Source organism: Serinus canaria, chromosome 3 (assembly GCF_022539315.1).
Source record: "Serinus canaria isolate serCan28SL12 chromosome 3, serCan2020, whole genome shotgun sequence".
NCBI lineage: Eukaryota > Metazoa > Chordata > Aves > Passeriformes > Fringillidae > Serinus > Serinus canaria.
In genome coordinates, this window is record NC_066316.1 from 69,781,719 (window position 1) to 69,803,225 (window position 21,507).

At 35.8% G+C, this 21,507-nt stretch overlaps 1 protein-coding gene across 3 annotated transcripts in view; it reads left to right on the top strand.

The window, feature by feature from the left end:
* Window positions 1-21,507, top strand: part of ATG5 (autophagy related 5) — a 77,933-nt gene that overhangs the window by 26,000 nt on the left and 30,426 nt on the right. For all 3 annotated transcript variants that reach the window (XM_030235723.2, XM_050972040.1, XM_030235725.2), the window contains 2 exons: window positions 5,465-5,559; window positions 20,438-20,555. In XM_030235723.2, coding sequence (XP_030091583.1) covers window positions 5,465-5,559; window positions 20,438-20,555 — 213 coding nt within the window. The remainder of the gene's footprint in view (window positions 1-5,464; window positions 5,560-20,437; window positions 20,556-21,507) is intronic.

Genomic DNA, 21,507 nt, shown 5'->3' on the forward strand with positions numbered 1-21,507 from the left:
AGTTTTGTGTTTTATAAACTTTAGTATTGAACATAGTTGCATGCAGGCTGCAAGTTGGTATTGCCTGCATAGAACTACAGATATGATTAAATTTCAAGCTTTCAGTTTAATTTATTGCAATAAATGTCTTTAAGAAGAAACTGCGAATAGTCCAGACAAAATTGTGTATATGTGCTACTCTGAGGGCTACACCAGTTTGTTCACTTCTTTGACTTTCTAAAAAGATGCTGAAATACAAGAGCCATGAATTAGTATTTCCTTTCTGAACTTCAAGTCTTTCAACTCATTTTTGTATTAGTTCTTTCTGTTTTCTAAACCCTCTCAACAGCCTTCTTGAAATATGTCCAGTTCTAGAATCTGATAATCTCTGATAGTTGCATCATTATCAATTACAGAAACAAAATAGTTCCTTACTATTATGATATTTTTGTTGATAAAGTTAAAGATTAGGGTGGAGTTTTTTAGTTCTTTTGCCTACTCCACTGCAGTGGGAACTTCATTTTAACTGTCTGTATGCTTTTACCAGGGCTTTTTATTGCAAGGTATTTTTAGGTGTATTTTTCCATTCTGTGGTAATTGCCCAGATGGTTTGTGTACGCAGATTTAAAGCTATGCTGTAGTGAAATGCACGTATTGATGGTGAGCACTTGAGCAGTGCCCTTTACTCTCTCAGTGATCCATCCTGTTGTAGCCTCATGTCGGTGAAGGGGACATGTCTAACTTCAAGATCCACGTGAAATTTCAAGTTGTTTGAAGCGTGACAGCACTTGAGTTTCAGAAAATGACTGTAAGAGGCTAATATGAGTGAAACTAATTTTTCTGGTTGCCTGAGGACCATTTCAGGCTTAGAGACTCAGGGGCAAAAGGGAGCCCAACCTTTTAGCCCTTAGCTGGGACTAATACTTAGTTAACACTGCTCAGCAGTAAGAGTTTAGACAGCAATTGCTGTCTATTAACAACAAAGTATGATGGCATTACCAAGAACTTTTTAACATAACAAGGTATAAATTTGGATTAATTTCAATGACTGCTAAAGGATCTCTATGGGTTTCTCTGTCTGGATTGAAGGCACTTGAGACAGAAGTTCATGTTCAGACTCAGATGTTTATTATTTCTTATCAGTAAAACAGTCTCGTCACTGTTAAGTTCAGCAGCTTTTCATTAGCAAAGCACAAAATGGCCAACAATCTCTTGTTGCAAGGTCTTTTAAAACCAAACTATCCAATTAACAGCTGACACCTAGATTATTTTCCCTTTTAACCCAATAACTGATCCCAAAGAGCCCACAGTGCAGACTTTTCTGCCCAATTACAGAGTTCCACCCTAACCCTTGAAGAAGGAAGAAGATGCCCTCCATCTTCCTTTCATCCACAACATACTAAAAATCCCAAAACCGAAATTTCTCACCAAATGATACACCTACACTACTCTCTCTAATCTATTGCATACTTTTGTGGATTCTAGTCCATCTTGAAGTCTAGGAATCTTTCTCCATGAATGAGGGTCAAAGTCAGTGCTCTCCTGGGGGTCAGGGCACCCCAGAGCAGACAGTGAAATATTCCAGTGTCCAGATCTCCAGTCTGGTTTAATGAAGGAAACAACAATTCCTAGTGTTTCTCTGTGTCAGTAGTTTTTTCAGCAATTTTAATGGGTACTTTAAAGACATGAATAATTTTACTGATTGGTTTCTGAACCCTACATGCACAATGTGGCATACTGTATTTGTAAATTTATGTTTGAGTTTGCTTTATTGCTGAATTAATTTGTGTACTGAGATTATTGTCATGGGTCGCATTAATTCTTTGTAGTTTTGCCAACTCATAGATTCTGTGCATCTCTGTAGTACTGAAGGCTGATGTCTGTCTTTTGGGCATTCAGTGACTGCTTTTCTAAGCAATAAATAGTTATAAATATTAGCAACTTGGCTGATATATTTCTCAATTATTTGGTCATTAACTTTCTGATCTTTGTATTTTAATACATAGAGAAGCTTTTATATTTAATTTTATGCACATTTATGTAGAATCATCTTCTCTTGTTTGAGAAATATGATTAGTGGAGTCATATCTAACTTTTATACTGTCACTAATCTCACTTCTATTCAATCTTATTGTCATTACTTTAAATATTGTTATTCAGATGGGAACATCTGCCTTTTGCAAGTACTTTTTTTGCTAATACAGAAACTCTACAGAAACTTCAAGCAAGCTGTGAAAAACAAAAGGAATCAGATTTGACTGTTACGGTGGTTTAGATGTCATGCAGACTGCATAAGCTTTTTACGAGGGAGGGAGACAAGTGTGTAAAGTGCTTTTGCTAATAGGTAGAGAACTCTTCCTTGTTTACTGGCTTGATGAAAACTCAGTTTTGTTTTGATTGTTAAATTTCCAGCCAGTACCTTCTGACTTTGTCCTGTCTAGCCAATAAACTAATTAGCTCTTCCAGCTCAGTGTAGCACTAATAGCTTCCTTGAGACTTTACAAAAATAGGGGGTACTGATACATAAAAATGAGAGAAGGAAGAATCATTTCACTTAGGTTTTTAAGGAGATTGGGGTGGATATTCTTCAGTGGTTTTGTTTGTTTATTTAAATTTTTAGTCTCAAGGATTCTGTGAAAAGCAGTCACTTTTGGATGTTGTACTTCTGGAGCTTTAGGATTCTGGCACTCAGCCAATGCTCTACTAATAAAGGCTCTTGCCAGGTCATATATATCAATATGCAAACTGGATAGCTTTTTTTCCCTCCTGATTGCTTTAAAAATTTATCTTAGTTTTCTTATACCCAACTCTGTTTCCTGTGGTGAAAATACTGTATGCCTGGAAAGATGTTTGAAGAACAGCAGTATAAGGTTGTGAGGAGGAATTTGTTTAGAGGTCTTCAGACAGTGCTGTACACAGTGGAGATCTTAAGATATCTGACTCCATTATGTCTAGCTAAAATTCCTGGGATATCAGGTGGATTGACAGAACACGCTTGATTACAAAATGCAACAAATTCATAATTCAGCTGTTGCAGATTTATGGCTGTTATATTTGGAAGCCACAGAAACTATTAGAACTTTGAACAATAGATTGTCTTAAGCACTGCCTGGGTGTTCAGAGAATAACCTGAGGGGTATAGATTTTTTATTTTAACTGCCTTAAATAATATTACCTGGTTTCTGGCATGTTTTATGGGAGGTGAAGAAGCTGGAATGAAGAACAGAACTGAGTTAACTGCACATTACTACTGTTTTAACTTCTTTTTGTCATCCAGAGCCTTCCTTGTTTGCCGTATTTGCATGCCACAAGGGTTAATATGCCTAATTTTCTGACATAAGTCTTTTAGTTGTTCATAATTTCTTTTTCTCCTGATCCGTAAGATGTGATGCTCATTTCTGGTGAATTTTAAGAACAGTTCATCCAACGTTCCTAATTACAGTAATATGAGCATTAAACAAGTAAATCAAGTTAATGTTTGTTTTATTTCTGTTCAAGTAGGATGTCTTCAAATATAAGATTGCTTCTTTAAGTCTGCCAAAGCTCACTAGCTTAAGTAGGTCTGAATTGTTTCTTGGAAATTCCTGCCTTGTGTTGCGTTCAGTCAGGAAAAGCAATGTATTATAAACCCTGGATGTCTCCAAATATAAGATACCTTACTTAAGTCTGCCCAAGCTCACTAGCTTAAGTAGGTCTGAATTGTTTTGTTTTGTGTATCACCATAACAGTTTTCTCAAGTGAGTTTTTGAAGTGAAGTGGTAATTGAAGTATAAATCTATCAGTGCCTGCTGTGGAATGCCTGTTCACACATCTGTAGTGAAAGCTACAAGTCATTCTGAGTGCTGCCTGCAAGCAAAAAGGAAGCATGCTAAATCTTCACCTTTCTAAATCTTCACCTTCCCTCTGAAAGAGTTCCTGAGGAGGAGGCAGTCGTCTTTGTGCTGGACATTTTCAGACTAAACCTCTGGCTTGGTAGCCTGGGCTTCCCAAATGTGGGATTGTTTGATTACAGTCTCCAGGGCTCCAGGGCTGTCACTGTCACTCCCAGCCCAGTGAATGATGGGGTGACACCTGACATCCAGGTAGCTCCTCATGCTGGGCAGGTGCCTTCCTGGTGGGGCTGACTGTGGCTCAGGTAAGTGCCTGTCAAGAGGCACTTGCTGCTAATCAGGAAGCAAGGGTGTGGAAGTACTTTCTCAGATAAGTATCAGGAAATCCTGCTACAGCATACCTGGCAGGAGTTTGTTCCCAGTTTCTTGGAAATTCCTGCCTTGTGTTGCGTTCAGTCAGGAAAAGCAATGTATTATAAACCCTGCAGTATATACTAATCTGTGCCTTTCAGTGGACTGACAGGCATCTGTGCTGTATGCTGGAGTGAAGCAAATCTCAAACTCATTTTCTGCAATTGCTTTAAGTGTAATCAGCACTTTTGGAAGCAGGAAGAACCTTTTTCCTATGAATACGTTTCTGAATTTTACCTTTTTTCATTGGGGCTGAATTTTGTAATGGGTATATTCTGTAAGAGCCCAGCTTCTTGAGACTTGGCTGAACATTGTACCGAGGAGAGAAAATTGGAGACTGTGTGTTCTTTCTGTGGAGATATCCTCTGTATTTGGTGTCTTGGGAGAGTTAGGACCTATGAGGAATTTGATCCCTTGCTCTTCCCCTTCTAAAGCTGCCTTCTTCAGTAAGGCTAGCACCAGCTTTATTCATCTTAGCTCTTTGTATTTCTTTCTATCACTTCTGGTGCTAGTTATTTGCTTCATTTGAATAATTGATTTGCAAGTATAAAAGCCTTTATTACTCTTAAACCTATGCTGTTTTTAGTACATTTTAAATGTAATAAACTATTCAGTTCCTGTAGTGTATGAACAGCATGAAATGGTGTGCAGGCTATTTACCCTACTTACTTGGATAATAACAAAAATTTCTATAACAAGCATAAACTTTTATTTTCAGGTTGTGTCATGAATCTGGCAGTATATTTTTTGATCATATCATGCAGATTATTTTAAGATCTACATATCCAAATGTAAACAGATCAAGAAGTATTTCTCTTGCTTTAGTTTCTTTATGTTTTACACCCATTGTTCAGTTATAGCTAAGAGCAATTAGATGTTTTTAGCAGACTGTGAGACAGTATGGACCAGTAACATCAGGGAGTGGAGGAACAGGCACTGTTAATTGAGGTAATCAAATCCATAATTTATAGCCCAGTATTTCCTCAACAGTGGGAGATAAGATATGAATTAAAGTTGCTTTCTCTTTCAGTTCAGTAAATCACCACATCGCTATTTTCATAGGAGAATGCAGATGGCCTTTGGCTTCAGGCTAAATAGGGAAGAGAAATGTGGGGAAAATTGATTCATTCATGTTAAACTTCTGTAAGAGAAGCTTGCATGATGTTCCAGTTGTGTCTCATTTACCTCTTTAGGCTGAAAAAAAATGTTATTGATATTGACAAAGTCTAATTTTACCTTCACAGATAAATTTGAGCAGTTTTGGGCAATAAATCGAAAACTCATGGAGTATCCTCCAGAAGATAATGGATTTCGATACATCCCATTTAGAATTTATCAGGTAGGAGACAATAAAATAAAATCAAACTCTTCTACTGAGGTGTCATATATTGTAATCTGTTTTCAGAGTTATGTTTCCTTTTCTAGCACTTTGCATGCTCATTTTTGCTGGACCCTTGAGTTATATGAATTAGCAGACAAAATAGACTGTACTTATTCTAATAGGTAATTAACATTTATTATGTTGCAAGTGTGTAATACTTGAGAATGTGCTACAGCTGGTGTAGATGATGTTTGTCTGTTCTTTTTTAAAAAAAACAGTCCAACAACCTAGTTCTTTTTTTTAAAATGGCTACTAGTTATGAAGAATGCTTTAGATGCAAGATGCTCTGTGAAAGTTCTAGCCAAACACTCTAGGAGCAACACTTTTCCCCCAACTACTGTATGGGCTTTTTTTCTTGTAGACATTTTAAGGTGGAGGTAAGGGCATAGGTCTTGCATCTAGTTCTTACTTTTGTCTTCTAGTTGTATTCTTACATCCCAAAACTAGCTTTGAATGTGGGGTTTTCTTCCTGTTTTGAAACAGAAGCACTTTATTTTTCTCAGCATTTTGTTTGGAGACATATTCCTTGGAATCTTTACAATTTTTTCTTATCCTAAGGACATCTCCTTTGTTTTTATAGCATTAAGGTCACAATGAAGTTTGGAATTATGTATGGTTAAAAGCTTATGCAAAAATTCATGTAGCCTCTCTGTAAATTAAACAGTTGTGCTCTGTTGGAATGTTTTAATCTATTTATATTTAAGTTTTGCACCAATAGCTATGAAAAGAAAATCCTTTATTCATAGTACTGAATATTCTGATACTATTCTCTAAGAGGTTGTAATGACCTTAGAAGCCTATACAGTCTTGCAGTGGGACTGGAGTAGCTTTTAATGTTAGATGTAAGACATTTACTGTCATAATGAAACCTTAGATGGAGAACGGAAGTCAGTTATTTTGACAGAGATCACAGCAGATGGCAAGGTTTGTATAAGAATCAAAAAGTATGTGTCAGGAAAAGTAGTACTTACAGCATTTGTTTGGTTGGTGACTAAGTTATTTGCTTGTTCTCTGAAAGGTGTGAGGTTTTCTAAAAGTCTTTTCATAGAAATCACATAAATGGGTTTGCAAAAAAGAGGTTTTGCTGTCTGAATAGGTTGCAGATCTTTAGGGCATGAGGGGAGAGTTCTATGAAACCACATGATTTCAAACTAATAAAGCTTTTTAAAAATAATTAAATCAATAACATTTATCACTTGAACCAGTAGTACTTATCTTGATCCCCATTACCTTTTCAATTGGGAACCCTTACTTGCTATAGTTTAAACCCAAAATATCTAACTAAGAATTGAAGGTCAAACATAAATAAAGATGAGACAACCTTTGAGAAGGTTGGTATTATTTTCAGTAATGCTGTTCTTAGCATTTCTAAATATTTCCAGTCTTTTTAAAAATGTGGGTGCAGATGTCTCTAGCTTTTTAATTTGGTTTGTTAGTGTGTGTACTGATTACTGCTCTATGTGTTTAAAAGAATTTTCAGAAAGCCTTAGAAAGGGTGAGATTATAATTTAATTCCAAACAAGGAGTTAGTGACAAACTTGCATATGGAAAAATAACTGATTCTAAAGTGTTCTTCAGATATATTTAGCCCCTACCCCAAATGCATTTAATTTCCATTAGTGCTAGCAGGAGACCTCTTGACATTCTAATTGGTTGCTTGTATATCTCTACATAAACACCTGATTTAACCTGAGTTTATGTTCCAGTGGATATTTATTCCCTGTGTGTCTTAACACAATGTTCTTGTAGGTACTTAAGGATACACAAGTGGATGGCAGGAAATGATGAGGCATTGCCTTCAATGGGAAGAGTTCCTTCTTGTATTCTCCATGCTTTCTATTATGCCAAATTATTAGAAGGAAATTCTGTGAAGGGAACTTTATTCTTTTTGGCAGTAGGAGGTGGATGAATTTGTTTCCCTTCAAAAAATTGTACTAGATTATGATGCCAAGTAAGAAAAAACAGTCTTAGCTGCAATTAAATGTGAATTGGCAAAGTTGCTGCAGAAAAAAATGCATTCAATAAAGTAATTTGATAGGTCTTTTTCACTGAAGAATTCATTATTTTAAAAACTCAAAAACTCTTTCAGTTGTAAAGTTTATCTACTAAAATACATTTCTAAAGAATAATATGAATCATACCTCGTGTGGTGACCAAATCTGATGGAGTGTGTGGGAGAAAGAAATGGCAAAATATGAACATCATACTTGGGTAAGTCAGAACTAAACTAACCACAGGTAATTTTAAAAACCCTTGTCCAGCACCTCTTCTTTTAAGTATAGCAGCTAAGATTGGATCTGAATCCTGAAATCTACAGTAGATAATGTAAAAAAAGGTTGAGAATCACTAAGGATCAACTCATTTGCAATTTTAAAAGTTAGCGAAGGTATCTTGGCGATTTTATTGCCAGCTGTCTGTCATATTCTGTTAGCTGTGTCATATGGAACTTGAACCAGATAAACCTTTGCCATAGGTGGAAACTTCTTCTACCAGAGACAGTTTAAAAATAGTATTATATTTTTGTGATACTTTTAATTGGATGTATCAAAAAAAGAAGTTCCCCACTTCGTCTCTTTAGAGGTGTAAGCTGCTTTGTCTTCAACTGACAAGTGCACAAAAGCTTTTTTGCCTTTTTATCTGATAGTACTGAAGAATTGAGTGCTTTTTGCCCTTGTTCTTTAATGGCAAGAAAGAAAATATTTGAGTATATTTTTGAATTCAAGAGTTTTGAGTATATTTTGAATTCGAAGTGTCAAGCTTTTCATGTCCAGTACCAGAGCTAGTTTGGCTTGTGGAATTTCCCCCTGTGTTTATAAGACCAGCTGATGTTTCACAGTCTAATTGAAGAAACTGGCTGATAGATGGCAGGAAGTTTTCATCAGTCTTTGGCTCCAGGCACTGTGACAGGGCATATTAGTCAGAAGAGGAGTCTCTACATGCTGATAAAGACTCCTCTGATGAACTGCTGCCTGCTGTGGGAGCATTCAGAGTCTCAGCTGTTGTGCATTTAATTTCTACTCATTCCCCATTTTTGTTTCTTGCTCTCTTCCCATGTCATGCTCACCCACTTCATCATGCTTTTTTCTCCGGAGTCCGCCCTCTGAAAGTATGGGATTTACAGCTGTATAGTGTATTTCATTCTTGAGATTAAAATTACAAAAGTATTGGAAGGAAAGTGGATGAAAACTCTTCATGCCAAGTTCTTCTGAGTTTTTTTAGAGTCTCAATTGCTTGAGGCAGGCTGGCTGTTCTGTGTTGCTGTCCCAAGAAAGGATGACCTGCAGTTGTATTTTCCTTTATTTGGTACTGAATGAGCATTTCCTTTGCTTCCATTTTCTAAGGGTTTTGTTTAGCTTATTAATTTTATTGCTTATAGTTACATAGTAGGCCTTAACTTTGAACAGATTTTCATAAGTCCCTTAAGATGTTGAGATTAAGCTGTACAGTCACAAATTGTGAGGATGTTTCTCTTCCTTTGTAACATGAGTGAAAGACATTATTAATATCTGTCTCACTAAGTGAATCAGAAGCTCAACATGGCCATTTCCAAGCAAGTGAAGACTGTTTCATCCATATTTCCACATTAATTGGCAGAGCTCAGATAAGCAATTGCAAAACCCATTGCAAGTAAGCAAATCAACAGCACGATTTGGTCCATATTATGACAACTATTAAAAAAAAAAGATCAAGAGAAGTTGTTTGGAAAGATACTGGGTCTACCTGTAGAGTTTTCAAGTAATAATATATCTACTTTTTATGCTAGTAGATTATTAAATTTTTTGTTGTTGTTGTTGAAAAGTCTCCATTGCGTTTCAACTCTGAATTTCTCTGACTTCAGTTTCTGGATTCTGTTTTGCCTTACCCCACTTTAAAGTCATGTGACTTTCTGATCTCCCGTATTCACTTATGGATTGGTATCAGCTTTCTTTGCTAAGCTGAATCAGTTCAGCTTTTTAAGCCTCTTGTCATGAGACTTTCTTATCAGTACTGAAGTTGGTTTTTAGTCATCTTTTCAAATGCTGGTTGATAGTTTGATAATCCTCAAGATTAGTATTGAAGTTAGGGAGATATAAAGGGCAAAAGTAAAGTTAATTTTTATAGGATATTAAACCGAAAATGCTTCAAGCATTGGTGCAATACTGGTGAAGTTAGCTGCTACTTGAAACTTCAGATCTAAAAAATGTTATGAAAGAAGTTGCAGTGCAATACTTTGTCAAGGAAAGGATCTAGAAAATACGCTGTCGACCTGAAGAGGGCAATACAACACAGCAAGTTTCAGCATTTTGTTGGCTAGTGTAGAATGCTCTTGAACAGACCTGTGTGTAATATCTTTGTTTTTTCTTATTTATTGAAAATGACGCTTTTGTAAAGGACCTGCTGGAAATAGGCAATTTGTTTCCTAAAAGCTTCCTTTTACAAGGAAGAAGTTTGAGTGAGTAGGAAGATCATGTGAAAGGGTGATTTGTGTAACAGCCAGGCTCAGCTGAATTTCTGTGCTGAAGAGAAACAAATGCACTCTGAGTTATTCTAATAACTGAGGGTTCAGCACTAAAGAAACAGTAACACACTTTCACCAGTTTTAAATTACTTCAAAATCAAAGCTTTTTGAATAAGAAAGTTTAAAACTTTGTTAGGTAAATATTTTTCCTAGTGCCTCATGACTGGGGGAGGCGAGGGGAAGAGAAAAAAACACTTCTATTGAGTATTGCACAGGGGCAGTGTGATCCTTAAATACTCATTTTCTGAACTGGGATGTTTTGTTCTGTGCTGAAAGTAATAGCAATTTGACTAGTTCTCACCTTGAGTTGAAGGTCACTGTCACCACAGTTCCACCAGAGGTTCCATAATTGCATAAGCTTTTCTTATGCATCACAGTGCACACTGAAATGAGCTGGCTCAAACCAGTGCTGCTAAAGATGACTTTTAAAACATATTCTATATTAAGGAGAGCTCATGCAACTCTCTTGAAAGACTTCAGGAACCCATGTGCAAGTTCAGTCTTGTGCCTTTAAGAATCTTGGTACAGCATGGGAGCTGTCAATCACTTTCAAAGAAAAATTCTGAGATGATAAACCATATTTGTTGTCAAAACGTGACTAAAGTTTCCTTAAATATGCCCAGGTTGTCTGTAAAACTGTCAATCTGCCTAGTTCAAAGCTGTTATAAAAGTTGCACAGTGTTCAGGGAAGGAGATGCAGCTATAAAACCTCGATTTGGGCTGATTCTCAGCTGTGGTTGACCTGTTACCAAGCTGGATGCTTTTAAGCTAGTTCAGGCCTGTCACTAGGAGCTGCAGTAATTCTTCTGGGTTAAGTGTAGATGTAGCTTGCATACAATGGTAAAGTAGTTTTGCTTGTTTGAGAAACAGTTTGTTGAGGTTCTGAGTTACGTTATACCTAAAAAAAAAAAAATTAGGGATATACTGGATTCTGTATATTGGGGGTAAAATGGGTAGTATTTTTTTTAATCCTTTTTTTTATCTTGCAATACTTAAGTTGCTTGTAAATCCTAGAAGAATCTAAGTATATGAAAAACCAGTAGAATCCTACTAGTTACTAAATGAAGTCAAAGTACATCTTGAATTACAATGGAGTAACGAATATTTTATGTGGGGGGAAAAAAAAGTCCTTTGGCAATTTGAAAATACCTTAATTTGTAATTGGGGGGCACCTCTTATGTGCCCCCCAATTACAAATTGGTAGTAACTTTTTAACCAGTTGGTATTGTATAAAACTCTTCAATTGTTGTCTTTTCTTTGAATTGTCTTATGATAATGGAGTTGAGTGTAAATAAGTTTGGGTAAGTGTTCAAGCTACAATTTTGAATTTAAACCATGAAGTTTGAATCATTGTGGCTCCCTAAACTGTTTCATTAAGGTGGTAACCTTGTAGATTGATATATCATCCTAAATTTGTTAGGTAAGTTAGTGTATGTATGCAATTTTTTAAAAATTGTACTTTGTACCTCATCATTCTTTATTCTTAAAAATATCAGTACATTGAGAAGCTGTGATGAAGACAATGAATGAAGCATTAATTCAGTTCATTTGGGTCTGTGTACAGTTACTTGCAGATCTTATAATTCAATTGCAGTGTTCTTTAGTATATTGCTGCCTTTCCTCTGTTCATTAAAGCTGATCACTTTACTTTTCCATTTCACTTGCTGTAGTCAACACAAACTGATTTGCTACTTTCATCACATGTGTAATGTGGGCGGGTTCTTATGTTGCAGCAAAAGGGACTTTGCCTACCTAAAGCTTACCTGGAGCTGTATTCCCTTGGGATTGGCTCTTGTACTCTGATGTAGTAGAAAAAAAAAAAAAAAAAACCCAAAAAATAAACAAAAAAACCAAAAACCCAAAAACAAACAAACAAACAAAAAAAACCCAAAATTTAATTGGTGAGCTGCTTTCCTCAGAAAAATGGAAAAAGCTGATATGTCATTTTTTCTTCAGAGAAATGAGGAATGTCATCTTCTAGGGTTATTTCTGTGGCTGTGCAGCATAAGCAGTGCCTATAGAACTAAGCCTAGCTAGCCTATGATGCTGATGCAAAACTCTGCAGAGATGAAAGCCACAGACAGTACCTGTTTTGACTTATATCAGCATTTCACCTTTACTTATTTAAAAATAAAATAGGTGAATAAAGCAGGTTAACTTTTGCACAGAATTGAGGATTAGAAAATAGAGAAATTGTTCTGTTTTGGAAAGTACCAAGACTTCTATTTGCATTTTTCCAGAAGGCTAAAAGCAAATTCTCTACAGGTAAATGTGGAATGGAACAGACCTCTGAGGAAGTGGGATATGATACCACACTCTAGAAATACAATATGAATTAGCAAACAATTTTTTAAAATTTTGTTGTCCTTGATTATAGGAGCTCCTTTTAGTTAATCATTAGTGTCGAAAACTACAGCAAATTGTTGGATTTAATGGTTTGAAGTAGCTTGAAAGAGATTTTTGAAGTATTGTATTTTTCACTGCTCTTAAACAAGCAATGTAGTGTTTGGTTTTGTGGATGTAAATCCATTTCTGAAGTTGTTTGCTTGGTAGGTAGTCAGCATTCAATTGCTCAATTTCTAGGTGAGGCTTAGGTCTGCATGTGCACATAAAGCGCTGCAGCTGTGAAGAGCGCTATTGATCTGTTGTCACTGACTCTTCAGATATCTTGATATTTTACCAGTTACAAATACCAATTCTTTCCTGGGAAGGAAATGTATTACTTTTAGGCCATGCTGTTATTGTAGGTGTGTTTTGTCTTATCAGGGCTCAACAAAACTGCCTCTTGAAGCTGTTTTTTGTATTTAGTCTCTGCTGTTTCTGGCTGTGTGACGGTTGCCTGCTGTCTGCTCTCTGTGTCTCAAGTGTTGACTTTCTTCTGCTTCTAGGATCTGTCCAGTTCACCTGACATTAAAAATAATGCAAATCCAGTTGTTCAGAGAATACATTGCTACTTTCCCTGCACAAGAATATTCGATAGATAATTTGAAAGACCAGGCAACAGCCAGAATGTGATTCAGCCATGCTTGTTAGGCATTTTGAGTGGTACTTCTGCAACTTTTTGTATGGAATTGGAACTTCTGGCAATACGTACTCTTGTTAAAAATGACCCACAAATGACTCCATGTCACAGGTCCCACATAGCAGTGCGACCTATGACAAGGAAAGTAAATTATATCCTGGGCTGCTGCAGGATGAGAGTTGTCAGTAGCTTGAGGGAAATGATCCCTCCAGTTCACTCGACACTGGTGAGACTGCACCTGAAATCTAGTTTAGGACTCTCCAGTTCAAGAGATGCATGGAGCTATGGGATGAGAATACCATAAAGGACCACTGAGATGATTGAGGATCTAGTAAATCTAACATCAGAGGTGAAAAAAGGCTGTGGGAGCTATGACTGTTTAGTCTAGAGAAGAAAAGATTTGGGGGTGGGGAAATCTCATCAATGTGTATAAGTATCTGTCTAAACATCAGAAAGTATTTTGAGTGCAAAATCAGTGTAAATAACATGATGCATCTTCACAGTTACAGAAACTTAAGCAATGTCTTCAATTCTGAAGTGTCACGATGCACTCAGGCCATTGAATTTTTAATCAGTTTGTTAACGGATGCTTTCTAACTACAGGTATCTTTTGCATATAACTAGAACATGTGGTAGGACATTAACTTTCAAATGTTTTATATGGTTCTAATTACTCATTTTGTTGCTATTACGTAAGGTTTTTTCTAAAAGATTGTAAGGAAGCATTCTCTGCCAGTTTAAATAATATGGAGAAGGGTGATATTTTAAATGGTTCTTTAATCTTTTTAAGGATGGGCAAGTAATTGCCCTCAACAATGTAAGGAGAATTAACTGAAATAGTTGCCATATTTCTTTGTAGGTTTATAATGCTAAACTCTTGTTAGTTGTGTACAAAGTTAGGACAGAACTTCAGTTGCTTCATAATATGCTCTGTTTAATGAAAGGCATCAAGGAAGACACAAGTTGTTGTCCATGAATGATTAGGAGAATAGTCCTTATCCATTCATGATCAAAAATTGTTCAATATTATTGTCTAGACATAACTGTAATAAGCTCTACTACATAAAATTTTTACCTTATTCCAGATGTGTTTATAATTCTGGTTGTGGCTTTAATTTGACTACAGTTTTGGCTAAGATACTAGATAATTTTAGCATTATTACTTGCATCAATTCTTGACATAATACTTGCCACATGTTATGGGGGCTGTTGTTAAGGTCTGTTAAAGCTTCCACCAAAAAAACACATCATGTAATTCATCTTGCTTTTTTGTGATCATTTATGTTCAACACCACCTAAATGTTTCTCAGTTTGTGTAATACTGTTAGGAGTGCTTTCAAGAATAACAGAATTTTCACTTCACTTGATGTTGTGATTCCTTGACAAGTATGATTGATACCATGATTACCTCCCCATCTAAGGAGTTTTACAGAAGTGTCATTATAGAGGTACACATTTAGCATGACTGTGTTAAAGCATATGTGCATGCATTCATAGAATCATCTTCAGCTTCAATCTAGTGATAAACTTCTGCACTGCTAATTTAGGTGACTGGAGTTAATGTAATTAAATGTACAAAGTGTAGCCTGTTCATCGAATAATTTTTTTGTCATTGTTGTTTCAGGACTCTTAAAAATAGTAGGAAGTGTAAAATTCCTGTCCATCATGATTAAGACCTTCCATTCAATGAGGAAACCAGAGTCCTTTTTACAACATATAACTGTAGAAATTCTGATGCAAATTCCAAAATAAGTGAAAGGATCAATTTTTTTCCATAGCTTGAACTCAGGTATACATGTTGTAATTTTACAAGCAGTGAAAACGTTTAATTTATTAGAGAGATATTAAAATGTAGTATGGGAAAAACAGGAATTTGATTTAACACATTTGTTGACTTTATAGCTAGTCCTGCAACCCAGAGCACATCCTGTCAGTGACTCAATTTTTGTGGTAATTCTGGGTAGGTGTGTTGAGAATGTCTATTCTTCTTTTTGTCTTTTGTGTTTTAGTTATGTGTTGGCCATATAAAAGCATTACTTGCTTCTTTTATTAAAAAAATTAATTAATTCTGTTTTATATGGAGTTGTACTTTTTTCTCTGAACAATGATGTGATATTGCAGATAAGCAGTTCAAAATTTTGAATGCTAACAAAAGCAGTGCCAGCCTTATTCAAAGCACACAAAATCATAACTAGAACATCTACTTGGTGGACTTTGCAGAGACTAAAGAAATAGATATACTAGGAATAGTTTTTTTGGTTTTTGTTTTTCTTTTTTTTTTTTTTTTTAATGTTGTTCCAATTCCAACATCTTAGAGTAAGTGAAACAGAAAAATTATCAAAGGTATAGAATAAAGCAGTGGGTGTTCTGGGAGAAGCCCTCTGTTATTTGGAAGATTTGAAGAGGAGAGGAGCAATGATTACAGGATAAACATTGTCATGTTTTATGCCTCTTGTAATAGAAGCTCAAAAATATTAATAGAGTTTGAAAGATAACAGATTTCACATAGATAAAACGATAATTTTGGCATATACTTTAGCTTGTGGAGCTGAAAATCATCTTTATGAAAGAGATGGAAGTTTTTTTTAAAGTTTTTTTTAAAGGAAAGAAACAAAACAATAAAAACCAATCAACTCCCACCCAGAAACATTGTTGTACCGTCTCCACAATTAAATACTCAGTGGCTCTGATCTAATATTAAGCAAAAAGAAGTCAAAGGTACCCATTCTGAAATTCCAGCAAAATCCCAGCATTTCAGCACCAGTGGAAGAACAGTATTTCAGATGGGAATTTGCAGTATCTAGCTTTTGGACAGGCATGGTGTTGTGATGGTTCTGTGACTACAACAACTCTTCAGCTTTTCAGTTAGTCTCTTTTAAATTGTGCATTGAGATTCTCTAATTGAAAACATTTCTACAAAGTAGAAGACATCTAAAATGTATGGAAAAAATTCATTTTAGCAAATATTTGCATAATTTTATTTTCCTTTTCTTTCTTTTTTATATAAAATAACTTGCATCATTGTGCAAACTCTTGTTACTTCTAAAGCTTCTTGGTTGAGTTTCAGTGAGTTTAAACAAAATGGTTCTATGAAATTAAGAGAGCTTTTTTTTTAATGTAAAGTTGTTCATTACAAAGCAGCACAGACTATGATTTTGACAAGTTACTGAAAATATAATGGAATATGTAGGGAGGTCTCAGCTTTTATTGTTTTAGGTTGCCAGCTTATTCACATGTGGGGATTGTAAGAACTTCTTTTTTTACTTTGTGAGTTCAGTACGTATGGTAACTTTTATTTGTTTGAATATTGAGGAACAGCTGAGTGTTTAGGCAGAAAATCCAAATCCCTTATCCCTTCCTCTGATGAAAATAGTGGTAACTGTGATTTTTCCAGATTAAAACCCAGTGGTTTGTGAGTTATGTTTTTCATTTGAAGATGCATCCTGTATAAAGTATCTGACTAATTAAATTGTGGATTTAATGCAGTGTTTGATGTTGTGTTGATTCTGAAAAGGACCAGGCAAGCTGACAACTTTTTTTTTTTTTTTTTTTTTTTTTTTTTTTTTTTTTTTTTTTTTTTTGCCAGGATGATAGGGAAGAAAGAGTTACATTTGTTAGCATAGTAGTTTGTGACTGTATAGATTATCTGTGATCCTGTGAGGCTTTGCACTGCTTTAAAGGGCCTCTTAAAACTTGCCCTCACCTATAACTCTTCTCAGTGCCAGTACTCCTGATGAGGTAACTTGAATCTTTCTCACTTTGGTGTAATTTGTTTTCATCCTCACTCTCCTATCATTGTCAGGGTTTAAACTTTCTTTTAAAAAGAGTAAAATCTTCATTTGTTCTGCAGTGATGAGATGTAGGCTGAGTGATTGTCTTCATATGCTCACATACTTGAAGGCATTTTCTCTGCAGAGGTTGGCAATTGCTGATTGACTTTCACCTGTTGTATCCTGCAAATGCATCCAGAATTTTGAACAGCTCTCAGATACATGGAGGCTGCACTGTAAAATAAAATAATTTTTAAAATTCCAAATTTGAAGGTATGATCATTTTAGCTGGCAAAATGATAGATATTTATGAATATTTGCTTTAGATCTGGTGTAGATTATTTAAAATCCTTGTCAGTTATGCAGTCATATCTTTATGGGTTAGATTCGATTTTCTCATGATTGATTAAGCAAATATTGTCCAAAACACAACATTATGTAAGCAGCTATTCATGGTGGCTGTTCCTTCATCTCTTGTTGTAGTAAATGGAATCATAGAATAGTTTGGAATAGAGTTGGAAGGGGCCTTTCAAAGGTCATTGAGTCTGACCCACCTGCCACGAGCAGAGCCAACTTGCACTAAACCATGTTGCTCAAAGCTCCATCCAGCCTGGCCAGGACTTGCAGGGATGGCAGTACAGGAATAGAAAGTTGTAGTCAAGCTGATCTTGTGTTACTACACATGAAAAAGGGTGATGGCAAGCTTTTTCTAAAACTATGCTCTTGTATGACTAAGGCGTTTGGAAAAGTTATCCTGTAAATATTGTGGAATGTAGGATGGGACTTTTCTTTTGATTCTTTTAATGCATAAAGCATCTGCTGCTTGTGAGGGAAGAAGTGTATAAGCATCTTGGGGTAATACTCTGCCTGTAGGATTAGATTTGTGAACCACAGTCTTTGTATAAACAACATGAAGTTACTTTTATCATTTTAACATTGATGCAGACCAGTGATTTTTATTTACTTTACCACATCTGTGTTGCTTAACACTTAAAATGCAAAACTGAATTCATTTTCTATAATGTTTCATGATAGCAGCTAAGGATATTGTTTGCAGCAGTCAGCAACTATGTGGGAGACTTGAGAAAATACAACTTTGGCTTTTCCCTCTTGGCATTAAATTATTATAGCTAGGGAAAAATCATTCTTATTTTATTAATAAATAATGAGAAACTGCAGTACACACTTGGGAAATTCTTATCTTAAAAGTCTGTTGATGATAACAACCTTTGACTACGTACTTCTGTTTATTTCCACTTCTGCTACTTCAGGCGTTAAGCACTTGGGAGTTATGACTGGACTTCTGTGAATATACAGTTATTTTTAAAAACTAAACCTGGTACAAAATTTTTTTTACTAAAATAATGTTTTAGAGGGATTGGGTATTTTTCCCCCTTTCCCCCCTTTTTCTTTTTAATGTTTTGCATGTATATTTGATCAGCATAATGTGCCAGACTTCACTTTTCAAGTGTGGATCTGTCTGAGGTGGATGCATCCTGCTGACTGTGTACCTCCCATCATTTTTCAAATGTTCAGATATTTCCTTAGCACTGATAATATCCCTATATTGGTACCCTGAGGACATAGGGAAGTGACTAGAGCAGCTAGGAAACAACTTTTCTGAGCTAGAGTATCACTCTTAGGCAAAGACTCCCTGCCTGCAAATGACAGTTGCGTTGTTGTTCTTAATTTGTTTGTTTGAGTGATTATTTTTTTGCCTATAAACCCCCATTGGGAGATAACATACCTCTTGATATTGAGTTGTTTCTATTCTTTTAATTACCATAGTAGGATGGGAGACACTTTCTGAGAGGTAGGAAGCTGAGATTGAAAAGGGCATTGGCTTGTATTGCTTGCTCCAATTAAGATAATCTGTGATGAAAGTCTCATTTGCTGGAGCCCACTCATCCTCAATGCAGGGCACATCAGCTACTTTTGGGAGTTAGCTGCTAGCAGAAAATTGTCAGCAACAATTTGGAGCTGGATTAAAATGTTTGGGTTGGTTTAATAGGAGATTTTTAACTTCTCTGCCTCAGGTGATGGGTTTGGGTGGAGATGTCAGGTTACCAGGAAAAACAACTTTGCCTGTCTTTGCAATGTCAGGTTCTTGCTGCCCCAGAGCTGCTTTTACAGGTACCCAAAGAAGAGAGCTACCTTAACAGAACCACAGTACTTAACTAAGTTCTGAAGATCTGATAGAATTCAGTTTGGTCAGGGACATTAAGGGCAACAAGAGGAGCTTCTATAGGAATGTCAGGGATAAAGGAAGACTAGAAAAATTGTGAGTCCTCTCCAGAAGAAATGGGAGACCTGTTTACCCAGAATGTGGGGGGTATTCAGTGTCTTTTTTTGCCTCAGTCTTCACCAGCAAATATTCCTGCCAGACTGCCCAAATCCCAAAAGGGAAAAGGCAGGACTGGAAGAATAAAGAACTACCCACTCTAGAAGATCAGATCCAAGAACACCTAAGGAATCTGAAGGTGCACAAGTCTATGGGACTGGGTAAGAGACACCCCCACATACCTTGAGGAAAATGACACATGAAGTGGCTAAGCCGCTATCCATCACATTTGAGAAGTTATGGCAGTCCAATGAAGTTCCTGCTGAAACGTAACCCCATTTTTTAAAAAGGGAAAATAAGGAAGACCTAGGGAACTACAGGCCTGTCAGTCTAACTTTAGTGCCCAACAAAGATCATGGAGCAGATTGTCCTGGAAACCATGCTAATGCATATGGGGAATAAGGAGTTTTGCTTGATCTGCCTGGAGAAGAGAAAGCTCCAAAGAGACCTTCCAGTACCTAAAGGTGGCCTACAAGAGAGCTGAGAGGGACTTTTTACTGGGGCAGGTGATGATAGGAGAAAGGGAATAGCTTTAAATTGAAAGATGCATAGTTGAAATAATTCTGGATTCCTTTGCATATCTGCAGCAGAAATGGGCCATATATGTTCTTTACATATGACTGATTCCTTAAGTGGGTAGAAGACTCTAGGTTGTCTGTCAAAGCACTACATTTTTTTTGTAAGTTGGTTGAAGCTGAAATAGTTTGAAATTTTTTTTATAAAATCTACTGAGAAAAAAATCACTTGTTAAGCTATAAAGGTAAAGTATTGCTTTGGCTTGGCAAAATATATAAGGATATCTTGAACTCCTAAGTTTGTTCTCACTGCTTGTTGTTTTTTTTTTTTTTTTAACTAAGGATATATTAAAATGTTTTTTATTAAAGCAGCTTGTATTCCCATAACAGAAGATTTGGGGCTTTAAAAAAAATAATTAATACTCTTGTATCCATGACATTATCTGTGGATAATCTTCACAGTTTTTCTGGAGTAACAGCTTGCTTGTAATTGTTAATAAACAAAACCTTCCCTGCATTTCATGATATGAATGAAATGCAAGGTGTGGGGCAGGGGGAATGTGGAAATACCAGATGTTTCTTCTGGTGCAACCTTCAGTTCTGTCCTATCTTGCACCTGTCTGAAGTGCTAATACTACATATTTGCATGGTCCTTTAATTGTTTGGTTTGATTATTTTTTATTGAAACAGGCAACAACAGAGAGACCTTTTATACAGAAGCTATTTCGACCAATTGCTTCAGGAGGACAGTTGCATACTTTGGGAGACCTGCTAAAAGATGTGTGTCCTAGTGCTATCACCACTGAAGGTACTGCAGAAATAACTTTCTGTCCAATAAGATAATTCTTTTTCTGTTGATTTGTTGGGTTTTTTTGGTATAGGTTTTTTGGGTTTGTGTTTTTGGTTTTGTTTTTTTTTTTAATATGAGTATTTTGGAGGGAGAACTAAAATGTCAGTACCAGAGTTTCAGATTTCATTCATTCCTGGCTCTTTACTGTGCCCTGCATGGTTTCAAGAAGGTAAGAATGAGTCCTTAGTCACTCCTGAAAAATTAATCTCTAGAAATTTTATTCTGAAATTCCTGTACTCTTTTGCTGTTATGATGGTCATAGTAAAAATATTAATATGTTATTTCTGCACTTAAATTAAAATCTGCTGAAACTTTCATATTTTTTTTATCTTTTATTCTGTATTCCAAAAACTTTATATATGTAAGACTCCAAAACTGATAAAAATTGAAGATGTTTTCAGAATGCTTTTTTCTGTTCTTGAAGTCCAACCTTTTAAAATGTACCTGTAAGAGATTTTTACAAGTATATAATAGTTCATGTATGATTACGAATTAGTATTGTGTGAGCAATCTGTGTAGCATATTATTTCATACAACAGCATTTGTTGATCTGCACTTATTCAGGAAATAGGCTTTTTTGGATGTCATTTTAGTCTCAAAGCTTACAAGTATTAGAACTGTGATTCATGTTTTAGGAGGGATAAATGTAACAGTTGTGAACTCTGCAAGTTAAGCTCAAAGTTACTTAATGCAAAAGGTTTTTAATTTGTATGTGCTGTTGTCTTACCTGTACCTGTAAATGAGGAACTTAAGAGAAATGTGTGATATTCTAGAGAAGATCTTGGTACAGAATTTACTGGTGTGGTATAGGCATCTTTTGACAGCAAAGTACTGAACTGGAAATCAATATAAAATTCTCCCAGATTTTGTTGTACAGAGAAGTTGCTTGATTCAAAATTAAACAGTTGTC